Genomic DNA, 20,536 nt, shown 5'->3' with positions numbered 1-20,536 from the left:
AGCGAACGCGCGATACCTGATCGGAGAATACGAGCTTAGCGTCTACGAGATTTGACGGTTGCGGTGGATCTCATCACCAGGTACACTGAGCACACCACACTTCCAGGACCTCAGGAGACAGGTACTCGCGCCACTGACAGAGCGATACGAAGGGCGCCGGCTCCGGGCTGTGAACCGCATGAAACTGCCATCAGAGTCGTCGACCAGTGGCAGCTCTAGATAAGGATAGGAACATTACATGGCAGGGTAATCATCCTAGCCCTTAGCGACAACAGCTTCGGATTCCCAGCATCTAAAAATCTTCCTTGGGAAAGGAAGAATACATGAGGCAAACGTCACCATTCGGATATTCGCCCGTGCGCGGGTTCGCCAGGTGTTGTGTGGCCACAGTCCCCCGGCCAAACAGCCTAGCTGCAGAGGGTCGGATGAATGCGGAGACTAACGGAGAGGCTCGAGACTGCAGGGTAATAAGCAGAAGCGCCGGGTCGGGCGAAAGCATCTCCGATCACAAAATAGTTTGAGTTCGGCCACAAAACTGTTGTCCGATGTCCTAAGCGCTTGCCACAACCGGTCATGGACCTGCCAAATATGGCACACTAGGAGACCACGCGTGCACTTGGTTCCGTTGCATTCCGAAAATCAGTTTTTCTTTACCCCACACCCGAAAACTCAATCGTCCGCAGTTCGTTTCTCCGAGCCAAGTTCTCGAACCGCGTGGCCAAAATCGTTCATGCGCAGTAAAATGAAGTGTAATGTATCGTAATGTACATGATGTATGTCGTTGTTTCTACAAATGCCGTGCCGCGTCCTTCCGTAACTGCAATAAGCAGATGTGTCATGCGAAACCGAACCCCTCTGCGCCTTCAATGATCGCGAGCAGCAGCTGCTGGCGGAGCATCTCATACGACGAGTATTGCGGTAGATCGATCTGGTTGAAACCTATCATTGGTCGATCTATTAGAGGCCGCCAGACGCATACGCGACAGAGTTGACTCACATGTATGTGCTTGCGGTAGCCTGTCCGTGTCGCCGTACGCGCGGTGGATGGAGAATCTCTGAACGCCCTGGACGCCCTGCAATTCTGTGAAACCCCCAAGGGGTACTCGAGAGGTACCCGTGGCAAAGCTGAGGACCTTGGCCCGCTCTTCCCGGTTGAACGACTTCAACGCACGCCACCACCATACAATGACAGGGTCAGAGCTTGTGTATCCGTTGTACTCAGTGGCCGCGCGCCATTCGTCGACGTCGATGTCAGGTGTTCCGGAGATCAGTAGCTCCAACTCTTGCTCATTGAACTGTTCAATTGAAAAGCTCAATTAATTTCCAAGGACATGAGAACGGTCAGAACGTACGATCGAGATGAGGTCTTTGGGAATGATCTCATAGAACCCGGCGAGCAGTGCCTCGATCTGTTCCTTGATCGACGAGTACAGCCGATATTGAGCAGACAGCTGGACGAACTCGCGCTTGTTCTCCTGCGTGACAGGTATGGTACGACCATTCTCCTTCAAGTCGACGATTTTCATGACACCGAACTGCAGAGGACGTCAGTTCAAATCCACATAAAGACAATATCATAACAGACCTCATCCGCCTCGACACTGAAGGTCAGCTCCAACGCGCTCGGATCATTATCGAGGATCCAGCACAGCGAATTGTAGTACTCTGGATCGACCCACTCGACATCCTTGTAATCCACGGGCTTTCCAAGGATCTGCCTGTACAGACTGCGGGCGAAGTACGCATCGAGCAGCCGGCCGTCGTAGATCGCCTTGCCGATGACGCGTCCGACAAACTTGAAGAATGATAGATGCTCGGGGTTGACCCACGAAGCCTTGTTGGGCTGGTAGGTGAGCCTGTCCGCCGCGCAAGGCTGGAAAAGCGCATAATTGGGATCAAACATCTGTCGGGCGAGGATCTGGAACCATTCTCGAGTCACTCCGCCAGCATCGACACCCTCCTCGTCGTAAAAGCGCACGCTGAGCTTGCCATACTTGATCTGTTCTCCAGTTTTCCTCTGCAAATATTGGAAGCTATCCTCAAAAACGCGCGGCCGCCGGACGTTCAACTGCAGAGTACCATGGTGCTCGCGTGAGTGGGGGCGCCGGTGCAGTTGCTGGTTGAAGTAATTCCGCTTGTTGTCGAAGTCCAAGACGCGAGGATTGTTGACCAGCAAGGAGAAGGACCCGCTCATCAATGATGGGTTGTTTCGGACCATGAGGTTCAGGACCTTGCGATGAGCATCGGTGAACGAGACGAAGAGGTCCTCCATTGACTCGCGTGTCGTTGTAGGTGATCTCGGAGAAACAGAGGCGCGCAATAGGCGTGCAGTGCCGCCATTCGTAGCTTTTGCACCCACGTACTTGCACACTACCATCAGTGATTCGATCAGAGGCAGCAGGACAGTCGCGATGTGCTCCATTTCTGGCTTCTCCTCGATGATGGCAAGACAGTCTCCTAGTCGCTGCCATAGAGGCGCGAACTTGAACGACTCGTAGATCGCCTGGACTTTCTCGACGTCTGCGTCACTGGCTGTGCTCAACGGGGTTGCTTTCGGCGAATACATGTAGTCAATAGTTTTGAGCACGCGGAGCAGCTTTGCTTGATCGGACGAAGCTGGCGAGAATTTTGAGGTGATTGAACCTGCTAGAACATCTCCCTGAGATTCGCGAAGTGCTGTGGCAAGCTCATCTAAGGCAGTGTAGAGGCTGTGGCCGAACTCCTGCGCTCTCGAACGCAATTCATTAGCAATCACGTCCCTCGCGTCGGGCACAAAGGATAGGTGCTGAATGAGTGCCAGACTCTGAGAGAATGTCCGTCCAGAGCACTCCCCTGCGGTCAGAATGTTCACGATGAAGCGCATGACTGTGTGCGGGATGACAGGCGGTTGAGTCAACAGGACTTTCTCCTCAGGACGGGCTGGTTTTGCTTGACCCGCGTCATTTTGGGTGCCTTCAGGTGGTGCAGAAGCTGAGAGAGAGAAAATATGAGATAGGACGTAATGTGAACTGAAGTCAACTCACACTCTGCAGGAGGTGCAGCGGGCGCTTCAGATGTACCTTGGGCGGGTTGCTCGTTAGATGTCTCAGCAGTGACATTTGCCATGTCACCAGCTGTTTTCTTGCTGAAATCCTTCAGACTTGCAAGCGGGCGCGTCACCGTTGCCAGTAATGTCACAACAGACTCCACGATGGAGGGCGTCTTCAAAATGGATGGCCGATCCAGCAAGCTCAGGAGTAAGACCACCGGGTAATGACTCTGCGATACTTGCTTCTCCTTGCCCTTCCCCTTCTTTGATGCATTACGCCTGAGCCCTATGGGTAGTTCGTGCTCTGTGAGGAAGAACAAGGACGACAACTCATTCGCGCTGACGATATAGGTCAATGCCTCTAGACAACGCTGTACAACGAGCTCAGGAACTAAGTCAGTTTGGGGCAACACAAGACTTCCAAAGTAGTCAGATGGAATCCGTTGTTTCCCCACTGCTTTCGGCGTCTGTTGATTAGGTTGCTTGGGGGTGCGGAACGACATCTGCGCAAAACTCTTGTCGATGGACGCAAGATCACCTGAGCCATCTTGAAGAATATTGAGGAGCAAATTAAAGAGGTCCGTACGGGTCTTCGAGTTCTCGCAGAGGTTGACTAGCACTTTGTAGAGTAGGTTCTTCTTCAATGTGTTCGGGAAGAAGAGAAGGCGCACAAGGGTCGCAATGGAGGCCTTGTCCAGTAATTGTATGGCATCGCGGGACACCACCATCTTCTGGCCTTGCTGAGGCGGTGAGGTAACATTGCTATCGTTACGAGCTGCTGCGTGAGGTCGCGATGTTCGCAGCAGGTTCTCTCGCTGGATCCCAGCCTCAGCAAGTAGTTGGGAAGGTAGACTTTGTATGAAGGCATCGCCGGAATCCATCAAGACGAGTTGACGCAACTGAGGGTCGAGAGTGGCCAAGAAACTGGCCGGGTCTATATCAGCTGGAACACCCTCTCCCCCTTGGGTGGCATTTTCCAGCCTTTGCCGAGCGCGCTCGACACTCTCCTGCTGAAGGATCTCAGCGCGGATCTCAGGAGGGAGAGCGTCTAGGAATTCTGGGCTGATCTGAGAGTCTGCAGGACGTTCGACTCGAGCTGCGCGCTGATCACGGACGTGCTGGTTGATCACCTCTTCCCGCATGTCATCTGGCAGAGCTTCCAAGAACGTTGGGTCGATGCCGGTGTCCGTTATATCGACTGGATTGCCGTGAATCATGACGGTGACGCGTTCGGCAGCTGCCGAGCTTCCTTCAGCCACTCCTTCATTCGTCGTCTCGGAGGCGCTATCGACGGGGAGACGAGGTTCCGCCGTATCAGGAGGCCCAGAGACGTCTATCATTTCCGTGTCTGCATCTTCTCGAACTGCTTGTGAGACCCCATCCCCACCTTCCGCTGCAACAGGCGCATTGGCTTGCTGATTTGCTGCCTCTTCTTCCAACCTGGCCCTTTCGGCTGCCTCCTTCTCCTCCAGCGCTGCCTGCTCTGCTCTTATTCGTTCTTCCCTTTGGCGAGCTTCTTCTGCGAGTTTTGCTTGGTTTATGGCTTTGACCGCGGCAGGTAGCAGGGCTAGGGCAACATGGTTGCTCAATTTCGAAAGTCTGCTCTGCTCGAATTTACCATGAAGCATCTTCACCTCTTCCAACCAACGCTGCACGGTGAGCAAGGGTTCGAGATTGCGACCATCCAAGCGTGCCTCTCCTGGTCGAGGTGCCCTCTCAAGTCGTATCGAGGCAGATATGGTTCCGCGACCATTACGTTGAAGAGCAGCACCCAGTGGGCCAGTTGGGACATCAATCCGAATCGTTTCTCCAGCACCACCACGCCCATGAGACATGAGATGCTGGAAGAATTGGACAGCGTCTTCGCCGATTGCGTCTTCAATAGTCTGCAGCAAATCGTGAGGTTGACCACCGAACATGAGATTCCTCTGGAGGCGTCGAGCATTTCGCGCATGCCCGACCGAGCTGCGCGTCGATGTAGAGGCAGGATCGACAAGCAGCGGATGAGTAAGTGTCTCTGGGGCCGATCCGCTGGTCGGTCGAGGTCGTCCGAAAATTTCCAGGTCGTCATCCACTTTTGTAACAAATTGAGTAGGCCAGACGGCATGAGATAATAAGAACTCACCTAAGTGGCGGCGACGTCCATGACGCATGGATCCAGCCCAGAAGAGAGGTTGCGCTGCTCTTCCCATTGTGTTCACCACTCCTCCGCTCAAGGGGTTAGCAAACCCAGCTGCCAGCTCGAATATGTTACTCCCAGTAGGCACTTGATCTGCGATACCTTCTCCGAATCTAAAGAAGCTGCTCAGTGTGTACATTAATTGCACCAACGAAAGAACGTACTCGTCTTCTTCCGATGCCATTTCCGCTTCTTCATCCATATCCATATGCATGATGGGCACAGATTCTGCTGAGAGGTTTGAAAAATGAGGCCATGTAGAGTCAATTGTTTGACGAGTACATACCACCAATCTCTTCATCTTCATCAGCCTCTTCCTCAGCTCCGCCGGCGCCGTCATTGCCTGCAGCAATGTCCTTGGAAGGCTATGAACACCAGATTGTAGGGATTACTAATCAGACGTACCTGCCAGAGAACCTCCTCTCCCTCGTCTTCTTCCTCTTCATCGCCTTCCTCATCGATATCGCCTTCGTTGTTCTCTACGAGATCCTCGCTTTCCTCTCCTTCTTCATCTTGCCACCCTTCCTCAGATTCGCCGCTTTCATTCTCGAGATCATCATCCAGATCATTCTCGATATCTTCTTCCGTGGCTGAAGTATCCTCACTTCCCGTTTCATCGCCGAAATCCATCTCTACATCGTTCTCATCTTCATCAACGTCTTCGTCCATCACTCCCTCTGGCCCGTAATTCACGTCTTCCATCTCCTGTTTACATGATGCGTCAGTAAAGGCAACTTTGGTCAAACAGTGAAGGAACGCACGCCGCCAAATCTAGAATACCCAAAGCATCTCGGTGAGAGGAAGACTCTGCTGAGGCATATCACCACTTACAAGCCAAGTGCAGAATTGCGGTACAGGTCGGGAGTCTCTTCGCCCCCATGCTCGCTCGTCTCTTCCTCCTCCTCTTCCTCCTCCTCTTCCTCGGATATGACAGATTCTATGTCGTTCATCTTTTCATCCAAAATGTCCTTCGTTTTCTCCGAAACACGGCTCATCTTGATTGCGATCTTTGACCTGAGAAGCAATGTATGTTAATACAGGATCTGATTGGCGTGAGCGGACTTACAGGTACTCAATAGGGCGCAAAATCGCCGTGACAACGCCTCGGATGTTTGGATAATTCAAATCCACCTCAGCAAGGGCATTTGTGAGTGTGGCGACAAAGTTTTTCTCCAGCATGATCTTAGCGATATGTGTGGGAATCTCTTCGTTCGCTTTCCGAGGGTTTGTGTTGAAGCGCACTGTCAGCAGCCGATAGCATAGATCGGCGAGAGCAAGAAGGCGGCTGTATCGTGTTTCTGGGTTCTCCGATGACGGAACGTCCTTGATCGTGCGGCTGATGGCTTCAAGGACGAACTTGCGCACAGAAACCAAGTCGGAAGGAACATCCTTGAAATCTTGCGTTGAGGAGATATCGACACAGAGAGCAACAATCACAGACATAGCCCAATTGCAGAGCATTATCCTCTTTCTAGCGTCGGCCGGAGGCTGCGGATTGATCGTGCCAAAAGACATGACCTCTGTTAGCAGGAAGTGAATGGCAGCAGGTTTATGCCTAAGACCATTCTCCTTCGCAGAGATTTGGGCGCGTTTCTTTGGCGAATAGGACAAGAATGCCAACTTGCAAGAATCATAAGAAAACAGCAACTCAGTAAGGCATTGCATCAGGAAGCAGGAATAGACATAGTCTTCACGATCATCAGGCCGCTGTCGCTCTGATTGGTCCACTTCAATGCTGGAGGCCATTGGAGAAGAGCTGCTGGCCGCTCCCGCGCCCTCCGTTGTACGGGGCTCGGATTGCTCCCCACCTGATGTCTCTCCCGCCTGCTCATCCTTGACAGATTTGATCAGCTCCCCGATTAGGAAGTGTACGAGTGTCTCCAAAGGCTCCGACGGTGCGCGAGTATTGTGGGAAACGGACTCGTCGACTTGCATTTCTGAGCCTTTGCTGTCTGTGCGAGCCGTGGAGCCACCATTTCGTGTCTTCGCCTCCTCTTTGAGACTGACGCTCTTCATACCAGAGAATGGACGGGAGAGCTGGCATATTTCCTGAGTGACCTGAACGAACGAAGCAGGATCGCGGAGTGCTAAAGCATTGCAGCCTATCACATAACTTCCCACCTCGACCGAGTGATTGCGAGGATGCGAGAAGAACCGCCTGACTTCCTGTCGCATGATGTTTTGCAGCGTAGACGCGTCCTCGGCAATATGGCGTAGTATCATCGCGATATGGGATTGGATACCCGTCGCACTGGATGTGCTTGCGGAGACCTTCATGTACTGGAATAACATCGTGATCCCATCTCGCCGCATAAATTCCTCTGCCATGCGATGTTCCTGCGTCAAGAGAACGAACAGCCTGAGAACTGAGAGCAATTCATCTTTGGGTAAGCTAGGAATGGCGAGGAGTCGTAGACAGAAGTCAAACAAGAGAGTCCGTGCCTCTGGATAATGTCGACCAACAGTGAGCGGCTCTTGATTGATGGGATCGTCCTCCTTCGGCAATTGAATACTGCGAGGCTCCTCGCCCATAAGTAACAAAGATTCCATGATAAGCAAATAAGCTGCCAGCCACTTGGGAAGGGCTGGATGACCGCTCTCTGCATTGGTTGGATTGGAGAGTAGCAGCGCGAGCAGGATGTCCATCAATTGATTGACGTCTTTTTCCAGTGATTGTGACAGACTTGATGAGGGATCATGCAGGACGAGGGCGAGGAGACGACATCTTGCGGCCATCGGCTGTTCGTGGATGTCATACGCAGAAGGAGAGAATGCTTTAATGTCAGCTATGAGGTCATTGACAGCTTGTTCTCGGTACTCGTTCGGTGACCCCACGAACACCTTCTGCACATCAAAGACGAGGGAAGAATGCTCGTCGACGAGCCTTAACGCATGTTTACCAAGCCCCTTCTTCAAGGATTCTCGAGCTACATTGAGTTCATTAAGCCATTCTTCAGCAGTTTTGATGGGAGCGTCGACAACCTCGGATAACGAGCTATCAATATCTGCCTCGACAGCTGGCGCGGAAGGCTCTGCATTTGACCCAGTATCGGCAGCTTGGGGTTCCTCGACAGCCATCACCTGATCATCTGTGGGTGGCTCAGGAGCTGCAGCTGGCGCATTGGGCTCTGGATCAGGGGGATACGGGAACGGTGCTGCTAGGAGGAGATCGGTAGCCGCAGTAAGATTGTTCCTCGTCCGAGTCAGAGCTCTCTCAGCCGCCGACCTAGGGAAGCCCATCTCGACCAACTGACGTATTCGAGTTTCATCGGGTCCTGCCGCTCGAGCAATAGTGAATCCGCCGCTCATCAGTGTCGACGGACCAACATTGGGTTCCTTGCTCTCCTCTCCCTCCGCGTTGAGCATCTCCATGACGATATGCACGACGGACTTGCTGACACCGAGAGGGGCAGAAGCAAGCCAAGAAGCTTCCCACAGCTCGCACAAAAGCGGAATTACTGATGCCCTCATCCTCACCAGGAAGTTATGAGGCTCGAAGTAGTCCGGATCGTTCTCCTTCTTCTCGGACAGCAGCAGGAGAGAGGTCTGTGCCGACTCAAACAGAGGTTTTGCAGAGATGATGGGATGGAGGAGGTGCAGTGCGACCTTCAAGCCGCCATAGGCGTGCACCAACTCTTGTTTTGCCGCGTCCGAGCGCTCCTCAGGAGCGACTTGCGTGACTGTCTGGATCGTGATGACGAACGCGCGGCACAGTCCGAGTATCGCATCAATGCCTCCTCTTTGACTGAATGAAGCAAGAAGCACGGTATATAACGTCTTTTGAGTAGTTCGCTCTGTTGCGTCAACCGCACATTAGTCTTGAATACACTCCGAATTTTTCAAAGGCACATACCGTCAACTAGGAGGATAGTGGCAAGGCCCAGCATAACCGTATAATACGCAAGCAGAGATAACTTGTCCACTGATTCGCCATTTTTCAATCAAAAACATGCACAACAAATGACACGCGATAGCGCTCACCGAATGGCTTCTGCTCGAGGTGACTCACCAGGATATCAGCGAGTATCGCGGCGGTTTCCTGGATCTTCTGTTTCTGGACATTGTCGGCGGTACGTCGCGTCTGGAAAAGCCTCACTACGGCTATAGAGTCGAAGACTTTAGTCATCTTTTCTGACTGGCAAGTTGTAGGGTGTAATTACCTTGGAAAAAAGGTGCCAAGGCACTTGGAATCTGGCTAGCGACATGCTTCAGTGCCTGCGCATTTTGTTGCCTCGACCCCTCCACCTTCACGGGCTCTGGCCTCCCAGGAGCTGCCGTCGATGTTGCTCCTTGCACCCCGTTGCTAGCACCGCCAGTGATAGTCGTGCGTTCCAATTGACGTAATGTCGAGGGTGCTGTCGGGATCTCTGAAATCGGCGTCTGTGATCCAGACACGGTGATTTCACTGCTGGGAGCGCTGTCCAGGCCTTGTGAAATCAAAGCAGCCTTGAAAACCACGTTCTCCCAAATGCACGCTCTGTGCAGGGTGCCCAGCTGAGAGAGAATATCACGTGCCGATGGCCCCGTAAGCGATTGCAGGAGGGCGCTTGCTGCCCTGCCATGCGAATAACCTGCTGTAGCATAGATGTCGGAGAGAAGAGACGTTCTGATATGAAGAGTGATGAGTTGTCGCAGCCGTAGGTTGGCACGGGTCACTTCTTCCGCTGTATGCATGATCATGAGCAGCCGCCATGAGTATTATTGACATTGATTCAGCCTCACCAGAGTCAGTTACGTCGACGAGAGCCAATAGCTGGGACTCTTCTTGCATCGACGACCAGAATTCTTTTGTTCCTTCGAGCGATTCATGGACAAGACGCACAAGAAACGCGATGGTTTCGCTAGTCTCGGCCTCGGCCATCGTACGAACCACCTGCACGATAGAATCAGATGCCACACTATTCGCGAAATCGTAAGGGAGGCATGGCAGCGTTGTCAGCTTTCCCAAACGGTCCAAAGCCTCCTGGTCAGCAAGGAAGTCCCTGCAATGTGGGATATGCTGAAAGAAACCTTCCAGGAACTAGAAGCCTAGTCAGCATGCGTGTGTACAGAGACGTGCTGATACTACCTTGCACAGAACGTCGATGAACGAGACAGTCACGTTGTCATGCGACCTTGTCAAAGGATCATCGCGACCCGACGCGCCGGACTCAATGGCTGCTTCACCGTCAAGCGCAGGCGCGCCGACTTGCTGAGACCCTTCATCTTCAACAGGCATCATCGTCACATCCGCGTCGGACATGCCCGACGTTGCAGAGGAGGATGTGGATGGCTGGAGCACATACCACCGCCGTACATCATCTGTTGGAACATACTTCATGCCGAGCTCGTAGATCTTATCCATGGTTGCTTTGATCGCATTGAATACTGACTGCTTCAGCGATGGATGGTGCCGGATGAGCTCCTCAATTGCGGTTCCTATCAATACAGAGTTCTCCTTCTCTTGCAACACTCGCTGATGGCGTTCGGAGGTGAAAATGGAGAAGAGACCAGGAATGATGTTTGGCCGAGCAGCGAGCTGGTCTTGACCTGCTTGGTTCAAGCACAGGGCGCCGATGGCGTTGGGCACAGCTTGTATCACCTGCATAAACTTCAGCACGTTGTAAATATAGCATGTCAAACGAGAACCGACTTCGATGACGGGCTCGAGCCCCGATTCGACGACGCAATAGAACGCCTCAGGTAAGCCTGCCTCCTGTACCACAGGAAGGCACGTTGGCTCGTTATGCACAAATGTCGCCATGATATTGATTGCTGGCGCAGAGTCGCAGGTAAGCTCCCTGTGGAACACAAAATTGGGTGAACCTACCGATAGGGAGCACACTTGGACCGAAGATAGAGCGGTTCTGCATGATCTTCTTCACGGATTTTAGAAGCGACGAATCGAGCAAGCCACGCAGCCCCTCCGTCGTGCCTGACGATTGCATCATACGATGCATCGAGCGCAATGTATGCTTGAGAACGGCGGCTTGAGCGACGGATAGCTTTCCTGCTATTGGATCAACACCAATGCAGAGGAACACATATTGACCTGAAATACCATAGGAAGCCGAGATATCGCTCAAAGGCTCATTCACGGCGTGCTCTTCCAAGTCCAGATCCACCTCATACTGGACAACAGCATTTAATCGATAATTTCACCTCAGTCTGAGTGACAACTCACTTCAATCCTGTCCACCAAGACCTCCACACCACGAGCATTGCAGAAAAGTTGGAATGCGTTGTTGAACCCGTACAGAACGTTGTCGACCAGCTGCATAGTCTTCGAGACAACGTACAAGCGGTTCGGCAGTCTGTTCTCGATGATTTGGATGAGGATGGGGATGAGGCCCGCTCCGACTACCATATTTCCTCCCGATGCATGCGTTGCGATGTATGTTACGAATGACAGCAAGGACTCGACAAACGATTGCGGAAGAGCAGAGCTGGGCTGCGCAACCTCTGCAACAGTCCTACGCATAAGCGACATGAGGATCCCATGGTTCACGCCTGCGTTGACGGCAGTCAAGACATCCTGGACCTTGCTTCTATACCGCGCGAGAGCATCAAGGGCTGCGATGGCGGCAGTCTGCACCTGAACATCGACGGAATCATCCAGCTGCAGGAGCTCGGCAATGTGAGTGATGAGCTCTGCCTCATATAGGAAGAGCGACGATTGTGCCTGATTTTCGGGATGCGTGTGTCCAAAGATGGCGGTTGCAAGTAGGCGGACTATCACCAGCTTCTCGCGATCAACCGCATGCGCGGCAGTGAGGGCTCGGGCCGCCCGAATGCGACACAGTAGTTCAAACTTCTCACTGTCAGGAACAGAATAAGCCTCGATGATGTCGGCAAGAATATGCATGGGCTCCTTGGCTTCGATTGTTTTGATGGAGATGTGAATATTGACGGCTCCGGAAGAGATCACTGGAGCCGAAGCAGTGGCGGAAGAGGACGTGCCTGTCCGGCGAGTAGGAGTCTGAGCAACGTTCTGCTGGGGTGCATGACTCTCCGCAGACTTCTCCTTCTCTTTATGTGGCACACTGCTTGGGACATCGTGCCTGTAGAAGGTGAAATTAACCTCGCGCGCCTCATTGGGCAAAGCCTCTATTTGTGTCTTCCCCTTGTCAGACACAAGGTCCGGCAGATTGACGTCGTATTCGCGCAGGTTAGGCCAACGCTTGGCAAGAGATGTGAGGCGGGGAGTGGAGATGCTGAGGGCGTGAAGCACCGCTGGCTGAGCGGAATACTGCTGAGCCGGGCGCAAGAGAAGGTTCAACGCGAGGATAAGGACGTCGAGGTCAGATGTGAACATCAGACTGTTCAATCGCTGAGGTAGACGTCGTGGTCAGCATACATTATGCCTCATTAAGACGACAGACGCACATCATAAGAATTGAACGTCTTCCTGTTGGTCGAGTTTTCGAGCAGCAGGCGCTCGAATCGCAGAATCTCGCACACGGTTTTCTTCGTGAGCGGAGTGAATACATTCACTTGCAGTTTGTCGATGTCATAGTCCCGGATGGCGTCCTCCAGTAGTGCATCGAACTTATTGAGGACCTTGGTCCAAGCATTCAAGTCGGATCGCGGCCATTTCCAGTAGTCAATCTGACTGAGCACTTCGTGCACATCATCATCGGGCGTGTCCAGCAATTTATTGATGAGCTGGGAAACTTGCGGGGGCTGGGTGAAGATATGGCGGGATTAATGCGCCGGCTAGATCGGTCAAACGAGGAGTACTCACTGGAGGGATGACCTTCTTAGATTTTAGTACGATCCTCATGGTCCGCAACGGTGAGGCCGAGGGAGGATGTCCTCAGTGGCTTGCGGGCGCTGATGACGAACAGAAGCAAGAGCGGATGTATAAAACCCGAGAGCACACTGGACACTGTGGTGGCGGAAGAGACTTGAGTGCTTACGCGGAGGGGCACAGGGTGATGACTTCACGGGACATGTTCCCACGGGTTTCAACAATAGTAGCCAGCTTCGAATTTCAGTGCCTCAACTCGTTCGAGTCTTGGTTTTCGGGCGGACTGTACGTGTTTTATGTCCTTGCGACTACGATTGGCAACGTTCTCAGCGTATAGACGATTTGGTTCGGGTACCTCAGTGTGTTTCTTCACGCGGCAGGACGCGACAAAACGCGTCTCCACGGTCCTGCTTGACGCGTCTCGGTGCACGCCTCTTGTTGTATTCTACTCCACCATGCCTAAGCGCAGAGCATACACGATCAGAGAGGAGGAGGAGGAGGAGGAAGAGGAGGCCGAGTTCTCCCAGGACAACGTTGAGGATGAGCCTCCCATGAAGCACAAGAAGTTGTCCAAGCTATCCAAGGCATCCACGGTGCGCAATGCCGGCTATTACCAAGACTCAGTCCGGTATTGATGCGTTTCACTTGAAGGGAAAGTCAAAGAAAAGAGATATCAGTGACGATGAGGAGGATGACGAGCCGGTAACAAAAAAGAGAAAGGTATGCTTCTAGAGTGCCTACTCCGCCGACACTGACTGGCATGAATAGCAGGCGAGGTCGTCCATCTCGAAAGCTCATGAAGACGACGACGACGACGGTATTGTCATCAAGGCCAATGACGAAGGCGAGAAATACATCGACTTGGGTAAAAAGCGACGCGCCACCGTTAGTACATTCAAGGGTACAGTCTCTGCACTTCTTCGATGGGAATGCTTCTCCCAGCAAGTTCATTTTTCCAGGCTTGATATTTCTCGACATCAGAGAGTATTTTGGACCGGAATGCGACGAGAAACCCGGCAAGAAAGGTGTCACTCTGCAGTGGGAGCAGGTCTGTCCTTGTAACCATTCTCGCTGTTCCTTCACTAAATTGCGATCGCGCACTCCCAGTGGGAGAAACTGAAGAACAGTAGCGAAGCGATCGACAAACTTTTCACTCAGGTCAAAAGAATGAAGTGATGAAAGGTTGTACCACACTTAGTTCCGTTCTGTGATCTTTCTTGTTTACTGCTCCGTACACCGCATGTATGATGTTCACTGTACTATTGTATTATGTATCTGAGGTATGCATATCAGGGCTTAGCAGCATTTAAGCGCAAATGTAGCGTCCAGACGATACATTCTAAGCGAGCCCAGCCGCCGCCAGGTGCGCTCCCTGCAGCCCCCCGACGGCGAACAGGCCCCATACCCACGCCTTCGTCTTGATCAAATATGCCTCTAGATCCATCCACGTCTCTGCAAGTACCAGCGAGCGATACATTTTCTGGTAGCCCCTGTAAGCCGCGGTAGCATCTTCAGCAACAGAACGAGATGGATAGCAGCATTATCGACGTACCACCAGCCCCGGAAATAGTCGTACAACAAGGGTAGTGACATCAGACCTTTCTCGCGCATCTGCAGGATAAGCCGTCTGCGGCTGTCCTCCCAGACAGCTCGTGTGCAGTACTTGGCAGTCACCAGGAAGACTCGGATCTCAAAGTATGCATCTCGTCAGGCGAAGCGTATTCAAAGTAGACTTTTTCTCCACTGACATTTGAGTGAGTCGTCGCGAGTGCCCGGTCCAAACTCCTACGTAGAACGAATATGTGATCACTGGCCTTCACGAAGCATGATATGTGCTTACCTCGTTAAGTCGTTCAGCTTCAAGACCATTAGCACCCGTCGCGGCACCCTCCTAAGCACGTCGAACACAGAGAGCAGCAATCCCTCCTTCTGAACCACAGCGCTCCGGATGGCCTCCATTTCCGCTTCCGTCTGAATGCTGAGGTCGATGATGCTGGAGGCGCGCTTGAAACCGCCGTCGTCAGTAGATTCCTTAACCTCGTTTTCCAGAGTTGCTCTGCCCGTGAGAGCAGCCTCAAATACGGGATACTGCGCATACTGCTCAATACGAGGGTCGCATATGGAACAGAAAGGCTCCTCTCACTAGGTCATCGTCGATGTTGCCCACCAACTTCGCGTACTTCCTGCGGTCTGCTATGGTCTGCGGTGTGGCAGGGGCAATCAACGCCAGCCAGAACTTGCTATAGTTGATCCGCAGCTCGTTGTCGAGATCAAAGTACAATCCATGATCGAGAAGGACGATCTCGAAGTTGTATGGTGACTTCGAAGTTGATGGCGCCGGACGGATAAGCAAGTTTCCTGTGCGCCCTCTGTGAGTTATCGTCGTGTCATGAATGATGAAACAACAATCACCTGGATGTGGGTCCTATACGCAGTATTTAACCATCAGCAAACCGTTATGAATAGGATATACACTACCAACCGCATGGAACCACCCATTCAGGTGCACCATTTGTCCGAATATCCTCGCAAGTTCAAGTGCGACCTTGTTTCTGTCGATGTCGTGATCTGCCAGGTACTCCAAGTCATCGACGCGTCCTCCTTGGATATACTCCATCACGAGCACTCTCTTCTCTGCGCGAAGCACCCTGGCTGATCGAGCCCATCAAGACGGCCAGAAGTGACCGAAGTGAACGTATGATTTACTCACGAATGTACAATGATGTCCGGATACCCCTGAAATCGTCCGTGGCCCGTAATCCGTTGTACGCCTCATGCATGAAGTCCATTTCTTTGGGCAGGTTCTCTCGCATTTCCTCGCCTAACCAGGTGAACTCAAAGTCGGGAAACCAGTGCTTTATCCATCCTTTATCGGTATGAGCACAGCGACGCGCGCAAAGATACGAGACTTACCTAAGGAGACCTCGACCATCTCCATGTCAATCTCACAGAATTCCTCGAGGTGCGGATGTTGGAGCTAATCGACCCATTCCTTCATTGCCAGACATCAACGGATGATTCCATGAACCAACCTTTACAGCGACGCTCTCCCCCGTCTCCTTCCACCGCGCAACATGCACTTGAGCTAAGCTCGCCACGCCTATCGGAATAGGGTCGAAGTCATCGAAATAGTCGGATAGCGGACGGTGCATGTCGGTCAGGAACAGCTTCTCAACTCCCTCGTACGGGGTCGGTTCGCATTTATCCTGGAGTGGCCGCATTGTACTTGTCCACTCTATGGGAAGCACTACACTATGCCCTCGTTAAACAAGTCAAGTGGACCGGAGGGATCTGGCCACTAACAGTGATGCAATATGCTGGCCGAGCTTGATGAAGATGCCTTTGTGTCGCGCGTCACATTTACTAATACAAAACAGGGCACAAAATGCTCACCGCCATTCGCCAGTAATGCCTTCAGGACTCTCTCAGCGCTGCGCCTGTGACACTGCGAGTATGCTTCCTGGAGTGCCTCGTTCGAGTCATACGTTTTTGAGAGCATGATTTTGTAGTCTGTTGCTCCAAGAACAGCCGCCTCTGCTTACATGATTTTATTGAGAAGAGATGACTGGTCTTCAGTCGCGGTACGCACTTGCCACTCTAGAACATCGCACAACCGCCAGAATGGTATGACGAAACGGCTGGTATCGCTTGTATGCAACATAGCTTGCACCAGAGAGCACTAGCAGGGTCGCTGAGCAGATAAACCATGCTTTTGGCCGTGGCAGACGCGGCCGCTCCGGTGCAACATTAGTAGATTGACAACGGCAGCTCTTGAGGACGTGTGGCTGCAGTCTTCGAGCAGCTACTCGAGGTGCTGGGTGAAAGAGGTATTGAGCTTGGAGGCGTTTCCGTGCAAGGGAAAACATAGAGAGCATCCAGCACAGTTATGAGAGCATGAGGGTGAAGCAAAGTCGTGCACCTGCAGCGTTGGTGGTCGAACGACGCGTATTCCTCGACGTTGGGGATGCGGGAGGCAGTCGATCGTTGCATCAAATCCGCGATCAAAGCTTGTACATGCTATCCCAGCGTGATCGCCTTCAGTCTCTTGTGCAGCTCGCATCGTTCGCAATTAATGTTCACTGGCGCTCGCGACGATGGCTACGAAGGGTTTGGGACTAATCTTGAGTTGCGCTCCTGCTCGGTGTTGAATTGCTCTCGATTTAACGGACAAATGTGTTGGTCTGCTCGAGGAGAAGCCTGAGGCACGCCGCGTACTTTCGAGAGCTGTGAGCCCTACAAGCTTCGGCGCGACAACGTACTGATACTTTCTCCACGGTCGACAATGGCACTTCACATATATCTGCTCATCCGCACAATGATTTACTCATGAAAAACCTAGGTTGATGACCCGTGAGATTGTACAGGCAGACTGGTGATGCGTCTTTGTTCCTGGATGACCATTCAAGATGAAAGGAGTATCCGCGGGTGGAATATTCAAAGCTACAAAACATTGAAAACAGCTCAAGGACAAGCGCAGAGCAGGAGCGCAAGAGCTAGAGAGACTCGACGCTGGCGAGCAGCCGCCTCAGAATGGACCCTCCTTGGACAGTCTCGCTTTACTGCCCGAGATTGTTGGGGGCAGGACCTATCCCTTACAGCCGACCTAGTCAGGTGGATCCGTTCTGTTCCTCAGGCGAACAAAGAGGGGTGAGCACTAATCACTGAGTGTTGAACGTTCAACATCCAGCGTGTCGCTCCGGCTCCCATGCCGTTTGCTTGTTCAGTTTTCTCAGCCTTGATGTGGAAGCCGCCTTCCGCTACAACCAGAGTTACTTCTCACTAGTTCCCGCCGATCCTGGAGACACGTACCCAGCTCAGGGCCAGCTGACCTCGGAAGCGCTGTAAATTCGCTATCGGCCAACAATCTCCCTGATCGGCACTCGTATCAGCCCGACGAAGCGTTCAAATCGTGTCAGGAACGGACTTTTCCTGCGAAGAGAAGCGCAGAGTGGTCATCTCGGAGGAGGCGCGCTCTGCATTGTACGTCTAGTCCCGCGCAATCAGGAAAACTCAAATCCGGCTTAGGACACTTTTATCCGCTTGCCGTCACAAAAAAAAAAGACAGTAAGTTCGAGAACGTCTCGGGACCTTCTTGTTTTGAACTTTGTTTTCTGGGTTGGACACTTCCTGTTGTGCACTTAGCCAATACCAGCAAGAACAAGTCAAAAAAGAGGTTCTCGAGTCACAAGTCGACTTGAGCTTTCCTAATGGATGCAAGTATCTGGGTTGCGCTTATAAGAGAACAGTCCCTTTCTCTCTGTGGAACAGTCCAGGAGATGATTTCCCTGAGGGGTATTACTAGTGCGGAAGCGTTGCATCCGTAACTCGCGATATCAGCCACGGAACAAGAGAGTTACCCTGACCCAAGAGGACTAAAGGGGAAAATGTAGATCACGGAGGACAGTTAAGATGATTAAACCGACTGAAATATGGTCATGTTCTGGCCGCAAATTTCATAGTGCATTCAAAGATGGAGCCCGATATGGTAGAGTTCAGCATGTGGCAGGGAAGCCGTATGCGGCTGCATGGATCTCGCATTCCTCGACGATGTCGAAGGTAGGCGTATAAAGGGCCGCCTATCTCTAGTACATCTCCTCAGCTCTCGAATCTGACTTGGTGCAACGAAGGATCCTCTACACGATCACCTACACAACTAGCAGGGAGACTCAGTCATCCAACAAGTCTCATCTTCTCTCTGTCTCCCTCCCTTCCTCTTTTCCCCTCTCCCTCCCTTCCTCTTTTCCCCTCTCCCCCCTTCCCCCTCCCTCCTCCCCATTGTCTTTCAACATTACTCCTCTTGCACATCGGGAACTAGTGAGCCAATATCTTCTGCTTAATTCGGCCAATAGGCTCATCTTCGATAGTCAGGATGAGCGATAAGCTTATGGACTGGTCGGACATACCGGAGCCTAGCGACTGGCAATCCGAGCCCATGGACTGGTCTCCCGTGGAGGGAGCAAACCAAACGAACATTGCGAACGAGACATGGGAAAGCGCATCTACCACGCTCGCCAATGCTCTTGCTTCCACTCGCCTGCCTGCGAACATCTGGAACCCCGACCAGCTGATGAACAACTGAGCCTTTGTCACCATCGCTTACATACTCGGCACCAGCGCAGCGGAACTTTGCGACCATATCGGCATCCGTCCCTCCCCAGGTGCTCCCGGTGTCAGTCTGCAGACAACCCAGGCTGCTCTTGAACGCCAGGGGTTCTTCTTCCGTTCTGACATATTCTCCCGTGGCAGTCCCGCCGGCCGTGGGGGACCCATACACCGTGATCGCGGTGTACCGGAATCGATGATAACCTCAATCAGATGGCCACGTCAAGTCGGCGTTGCGTACCGGCGACCAGACGGCTCGGGACATGTGGTAGTCCTAAATTCACCAGGATCACCTTACAGGCGATACATGGACTATCAGTCGCGAGCGCGCGGGCAGGATGTGACGAGCGAAGTGCGAGCGTCGAGAATCTACATAATATTTGCGCTTGATCGGCAGCGAACGACCAGCGAGGCGTATGCGCGCGAAAGGCAGTCACGAGAAGAGCAGGAAGCCAGACGTGTCCGCGAACTGCAACAACAGGAGGAGGAGCGCACGCAGCGCGAGCAGAATGGGTTCTATGGAGGGCGATTCCATGACTAATTGTGAACACAGCAGGCGCGGGAGGAAAGCATTAACGATTTGTCGATAAAGAATTCTTGTACATGCTGACTAATAACTTTGGCAGCAATAACGTTGTACCAACTTTGCGACGACACCCGTTCACTCAGTACTGATATCAATTCGAATGTCGATATCACACTGAATGCTCATAACACGCATCAACCCGGCCGGAGGGGATGATTAGAGTTCAAAATATTCCTGGAACGTCACAACGAACTCTGGATGCACCATACGAATTTGCCACTGCCACAACGTTCTCATCTTCCTCCGGACCAACCCAGCAGCCCACGCCTCTCCATCCACTCCCGAATCAATCCTTCCTGCCAGTAGGCAGCCGATTCGTCCTGTGCCCGAGACAGGAGCACGAAGTGGAAGTCGTGTTGACTAGCACATGAAACAACGACGCTCTGAAGGAGAGGGAGGCGAAGAGCGTCTTTGCGGCTAGACTGAAGGCTTCGCTAACATATGACATTCCGAATGCTGTGAATCTAGGACACAGCAGTGGCCTGAATGTCATAACAGGTCAAAGGGGGCCCGTGGGAGCTGCGGCAGGAATTCCGCCCCACTGCCGCCGCCCGTCACCGCCGTCACGGACGGCACGTACGTGTGTGGGTGCTGCAGTGAGGGTTGGGCCACGCCGTACGCTGGCGGCAGCGAAGGTACTTAGCGGCGTGATGTGGCTCTGCACCTGCACGGGGTATTGATGTGACATGTCAAGGTGCTATGGGTATGACGGTGATCACCTTCAATTTCTTGTACGGTGCAGCTCGCATCGGTTCTCAATTAATCTTCACTGCCGCTCGACACGATACCTACGAGTATAAAGAATTTGGACTAATCCTGAGTTGCGCTCCAGCTCGGCGTTGAATTGTTCTCGATTCAATGGATAAATGTGTTGGTCTGCCCGGAGGCACGCGTAGTACTTTCGGGAAATGT

At 52.6% G+C, this 20,536-nt stretch overlaps 4 protein-coding genes across 4 annotated transcripts; 2 read left to right on the top strand and 2 right to left on the bottom strand.

The window, feature by feature from the left end:
- Nucleotides 1-690: 690 nt before the first annotated feature.
- On the bottom strand, nucleotides 691-13,085 carry LAESUDRAFT_721398 (uncharacterized protein). Its single transcript, XM_040908009.1, has 23 exons — nucleotides 12,931-13,085; nucleotides 12,573-12,869; nucleotides 11,371-12,516; nucleotides 11,248-11,317; nucleotides 11,017-11,196; nucleotides 10,840-10,961; nucleotides 10,276-10,788; nucleotides 9,930-10,227; nucleotides 9,368-9,871; nucleotides 9,189-9,308; nucleotides 9,061-9,129; nucleotides 6,274-9,001; nucleotides 6,039-6,221; nucleotides 5,969-5,978; nucleotides 5,613-5,912; nucleotides 5,494-5,563; nucleotides 5,372-5,438; nucleotides 5,154-5,320; nucleotides 3,024-5,102; nucleotides 1,586-2,970; nucleotides 1,353-1,535; nucleotides 998-1,295; nucleotides 691-939 (listed from the first exon to the last, which is right to left on the bottom strand). Exons 1-23 carry the CDS (start codon nucleotides 12,967-12,969, stop codon nucleotides 836-838), a joined length of 10,932 nt encoding a protein of 3,643 aa, XP_040768718.1. The 5' UTR covers nucleotides 12,970-13,085; the 3' UTR covers nucleotides 691-835.
- Nucleotides 13,086-13,391: 306 nt separating this feature from the next.
- Nucleotides 13,392-14,112, top strand: LAESUDRAFT_755606 (PC4-domain-containing protein; the record flags this gene model as incomplete). The annotated part of the gene is made up of 5 exons (XM_040912040.1): nucleotides 13,392-13,529; nucleotides 13,588-13,656; nucleotides 13,708-13,837; nucleotides 13,896-13,984; nucleotides 14,044-14,112. The coding sequence occupies 5 exons, from the start codon at nucleotides 13,392-13,394 to the stop codon at nucleotides 14,110-14,112; spliced, it is 495 nt and encodes a 164-aa protein (XP_040768717.1).
- Nucleotides 14,113-14,275: 163 nt separating this feature from the next.
- LAESUDRAFT_643718 (ABC1-domain-containing protein) lies at nucleotides 14,276-16,802 on the bottom strand (the record flags this gene model as incomplete). Its single annotated transcript, XM_040903803.1, has 12 exons — nucleotides 14,276-14,426; nucleotides 14,489-14,625; nucleotides 14,685-14,721; nucleotides 14,777-15,024; nucleotides 15,080-15,303; nucleotides 15,415-15,588; nucleotides 15,647-15,802; nucleotides 15,850-15,913; nucleotides 15,969-16,188; nucleotides 16,240-16,276; nucleotides 16,330-16,473; nucleotides 16,526-16,802. The coding sequence occupies 12 exons, from the start codon at nucleotides 16,800-16,802 to the stop codon at nucleotides 14,276-14,278; spliced, it is 1,869 nt and encodes a 622-aa protein (XP_040768716.1).
- Nucleotides 16,803-18,868: 2,066 nt separating this feature from the next.
- LAESUDRAFT_789266 (uncharacterized protein) lies at nucleotides 18,869-20,054 on the top strand. Its single transcript, XM_040913913.1, has 2 exons — nucleotides 18,869-19,601; nucleotides 19,665-20,054. Exon 1 carries the CDS (start codon nucleotides 19,235-19,237, stop codon nucleotides 19,577-19,579), a length of 345 nt encoding a protein of 114 aa, XP_040768715.1. The 5' UTR covers nucleotides 18,869-19,234; the 3' UTR covers nucleotides 19,580-19,601; nucleotides 19,665-20,054.
- The last annotated feature ends 482 nt before the right edge of the window (nucleotides 20,055-20,536 follow it).

Source organism: Laetiporus sulphureus (genome assembly GCF_001632365.1).
Source record: "Laetiporus sulphureus 93-53 unplaced genomic scaffold LAESUscaffold_4, whole genome shotgun sequence".
Taxonomy (NCBI): Eukaryota; Fungi; Basidiomycota; class Agaricomycetes; order Polyporales; family Laetiporaceae; genus Laetiporus; species Laetiporus sulphureus.
Note: the sequence above shows the minus strand (reverse complement) of the source record. Positions and strands in the feature narration are given on the sequence as shown.